Source organism: Penaeus monodon, chromosome 27, assembly GCF_015228065.2.
Source record: "Penaeus monodon isolate SGIC_2016 chromosome 27, NSTDA_Pmon_1, whole genome shotgun sequence".
Classification (NCBI taxonomy): domain Eukaryota; kingdom Metazoa; phylum Arthropoda; class Malacostraca; order Decapoda; family Penaeidae; genus Penaeus; species Penaeus monodon.
The window spans coordinates 35,750,271-35,753,925 of record NC_051412.1 but is presented as its reverse complement, the minus strand read 5'-3'; the positions used below and the strand labels follow the sequence as shown (position 1 = coordinate 35,753,925).

Below are 3,655 nucleotides of genomic sequence, written 5' to 3'. Positions count from 1 at the left end.
GAATATGTGTGTACATATGTTTGACATCCATTCTAAGATGCCAGAATAATACTCAAGCTTTGAGAATGGTTATATCTATCTGTAATAACAGCAAATAAATTTCCTCCAACGTAAAGCTAATCTTTTTTTTATCACCCAATCATTTTCTTCAGAAATATGACTATTGATCTCCTCTACATCTAACAAAACATAGGTCAGATCTAACGACAAGGATGTCAATAGTCAATCCACTCTTTCCTTTATATTTTAGTTAGTATATACTGGTAAAACTTATGTTCCAAAATCAAAATTGTTATCAGTCATGCAGTTTTGACAGCAAAGCAATAAATAACTGATATATATTTTTTCTGTATAATACCTACTAAAAATTAACCTATACTTAGCATAAGCAAATAGATATACCTGCAAAACCACCATTATAATATTCATGTTAACTGTAATACTCAGAATGCTAGCAGGTGTACGAAATTTTTAATACTTATATATTAGTACTATAATACCACTATTAACAAAATATCTATATTCCTTATTTCTTAACTACATACTGATTATGACTGCCTAATATTAAAATCCACTTTACACTGTAAGTACCATATTACTAACTTTACTTCAAATCACTCTTACAAGCATTATACTTAATTAACAGCAACTTTGTTAAATTTAGGTGGAATTAAATTATGAATATATCAATCATCATAACCTAAAACCAAGAAAAGAAAGTAATTTTTAGTACAAACAGCTGCTCTAGCAAATGAGAAAAGAAACAGAAAATAAGTAAGGCAAGAACACAATCTCAAGCAAGTTTACTGTTCTAGCATACATAGAAAAAAAAAATCAGACTAACCTGATTGAAATTGCTCTCACTGACTGAGAAGGTCTGTGTCTGTTCTGTGTCCAGATCGACTTTTTCATTCAGCTCTTCTGAGCTCTCACTATCCGTAGAAGTTTCTTCCTTGTACAAGTCGCTATTCTTCCTTCTATCACTGCCGCTTTGCTTATCAGCATCTGTGCTTTTTCTCCTTTCCCTTCCCTTCACTACATCAGCTATTGTTGGTCGGATACAAATACTCTTCTCCCCTTTCTCACTGGGTTTCTGACTCACTTTCTCCCCACTGTCAGTCTTTTCCTTAGAACCATCAACATTCATCCCTTCAAGCCTATTTGGTTCTCTGTCCCCTCTCTCACTAATGCCACTGAATGAATTACCACTAGTTCTTTGCTGGGATTTGGATTTCGATTCACCGGCTGACGACTTCTTAGGATGTGATTCTAATGGTCTCTGGGTTACTTTGGACAGTTTGGGAAGTTCATTATTTTCAAAAACTTTTGCACTTTTTATAAGCTTTGACTTCTCTCCACTTTGCTCTGTGGATCTTGAGTCTTTGCACTTTGGTGAAACTTCCTTACTCTTTCGGCGCTCACTGGAAGAATCACGCTTTTTATCTTTGCTGGATGACAGAAACTCTTTGTTGTACTTTTTCTCTGGACTGAAGTCTTTATCTAAACTTCTTTCAAAGCCTCCATCTCTCTCTAATCTTTTATCCACATGTATCTCTTTGTGTGATCTCCTGTCACAAAAATCATTACTTATTCTTTTCTCAAAGCTGTGATCCTTGCCCAACTTGCGGTCTGAATCACAGTCTTTGTTGATCTTCTCACAACCAGTCTCTTTCAAAAAACATTTGTCACAACCAGTTTCTTTGGAAGAGTATTTATCAGCAGGTTCTCTGTTTACTGATTTTTCAGGTGCATGATCTCTCTCATGCTTCTTCTCAGCCTCCTTGTCTTGTTTAATGTCACTGAGAGGATCTTTACTAGATCTCTTAAAAGAAGGAAGGTGTTTCTTGTCTTTCTTATCAAAAGCTGTCTCTTTGTAAGACTTCTTTTCTTTTCCTGATTTTTTCGCAGGCATGACAGTTGCCTCAAAAAGATAGTCTTTCTCCTTCTTTTCATTATTCATATCCCTGTTAGTTCTCTCTTCCACAGCAGGATCCTTCTTTATTTTCTTCTCATGAGAGTTATCTTTGTTACTTCTTCTATCATGAGATTCCTTATTTTGCCTTTTCTCAGGGGTGGTATCCTTGCTTCCTCTTGAATCTAAATGATCTTTAGTTTGCCTCTTTTCTGGGGTCACTTCCTTATTTGATTTCCTTTCTGCAGCAATACTCTTAAAAGTCTTTCTCTCTGAGACAGCATCCTTATGTGATTTCTTCTCAGGAGATGTATCTTACCTGGCTTCTTCTCTGGAGTCTCATGTGTTCTCTTTTCATCAGATGCTTCTCTAACCAATTTCTTATCGAGAGATGAATCTTTGAAAGATTTCTTCTCAAGAGACAAATCTTTGGTAGATTTCTTCTCCGGGGAAGGATCCTTAATATTCTTCTCTGGATACACATCTTTGATGTGATCTTTATCAAGATGTACATCTCTGCCTGATTTCTTGTCTTGCACACTTTCCAAACTTGTCTTCTCCTGATGACTTTCCTTGCTCGACTTCTTATCCTGTGAACTGTCTCTTGTCTTCTTTTCTGGTGACACAATCTTTCTATTTTTATCCACATTATCCTTGCTTGATTTTCTTTCAAGGTTACCATCTCTAGACTTCATCTCATTGGAATCCTTTTTCACTTTCTTTTCACTACTAAAATCTATGGCCACTGGTACAACAACCTTTTCTGAGATTTCTTGATTTTTAATTCCACTTAAATTATCTTTGTTGGGTGTTTTCTTCTCTGAATTAACTTCATTTCTAACCTTCTTGCTCTGAGAAGTTTCTTTAGTAATTTTCCTTTCTGCAAGAACATCTGCACCTGTTCGTACAAGTACATCACTCTCCTTGGGTAGTTTTTTCTCCAAATCTATTTCTTTACTTGACTTCTTTTCGAAACTGTTGTCCTTTGAAGTTTTTCGAGGATTGGTGTCCTTATTTGATCTCTTCTCAGCAGAGCTTTCTCTTTCTTTACCATTTTTCCTTTCATGTGCAGAAGCTTTTCCAGCTTTCTTTTCAAAATATAATTCCTTATTAGAAGTTTTATCTGTGCTACTCTCCTTGCTTACATTTTTCTCTAACTGGACTTCTTTGCAAACCTTTTTCTCTATATTAGCATCTCTGTGCAGCTTCCTCTCGTTGCTCTGGTCTCGACAATTTTTTTTCTCAGGAAAGGGTTCAGCACCAAGTTTTACTTCTGAGCAATCAACCATTGATAATTTCTTATCATTAGAGCTTTTCTCTGGCAATTCTTTGCTAATTTCACTACTTTTTTCATCTACTTTCAGAGATTCTGGTTTGTCAATTGTTGGAGTATTATTTGTCACTTTTGCCCTACTTCTTTCAAGATTCAGGTCTTCACTATCTGTGCGGTTTCCAGCTGGCAAAGGTTGAGTGAAATGATCCACAGAGCTAATGAATTTTTCCTTCTTGCCAACTTTATTATTTTGCCAATTATTAATCTCATTTGCAGTAGCAGAATAATTCAATGACCTACACAATTTTACTACATCATAAACTTTATTGAACTTTGTTGTGTTCTCGACAGTTTCTTTTATCACTGGGTGCTTTGAGAAATCGTTTCCCAAAACTACAGTTTTCTGTTCACTTTGTTGCATAGAACTACTTTTTGTGCTAGACAACAACCGATCAAATTCCCGATTAAGT

At 35.5% G+C, this 3,655-nt stretch overlaps 2 protein-coding genes across 2 annotated transcripts in view; both read right to left on the bottom strand.

The window, feature by feature from the left end:
• The window catches only part of LOC119590817, a gene marked incomplete in the record, with an annotated part of 99,057 nt that extends 97,065 nt beyond the window's left edge, over positions 1-1,992 (bottom strand). The window contains 1 exon segment of the mRNA XM_037939557.1: positions 845-1,992. Within this exon segment, the coding sequence (XP_037795485.1) occupies positions 845-1,960 (1,116 nt within the window).
• A 101-nt stretch (positions 1,993-2,093) lies between these two features.
• Positions 2,094-3,655, bottom strand: part of LOC119590816 — a gene marked incomplete in the record, with an annotated part of 3,812 nt that continues 2,250 nt past the window's right edge. The window contains 1 exon segment of the mRNA XM_037939556.1: positions 2,094-3,655. Within this exon segment, the coding sequence (XP_037795484.1) occupies positions 2,131-3,655 (1,525 nt within the window).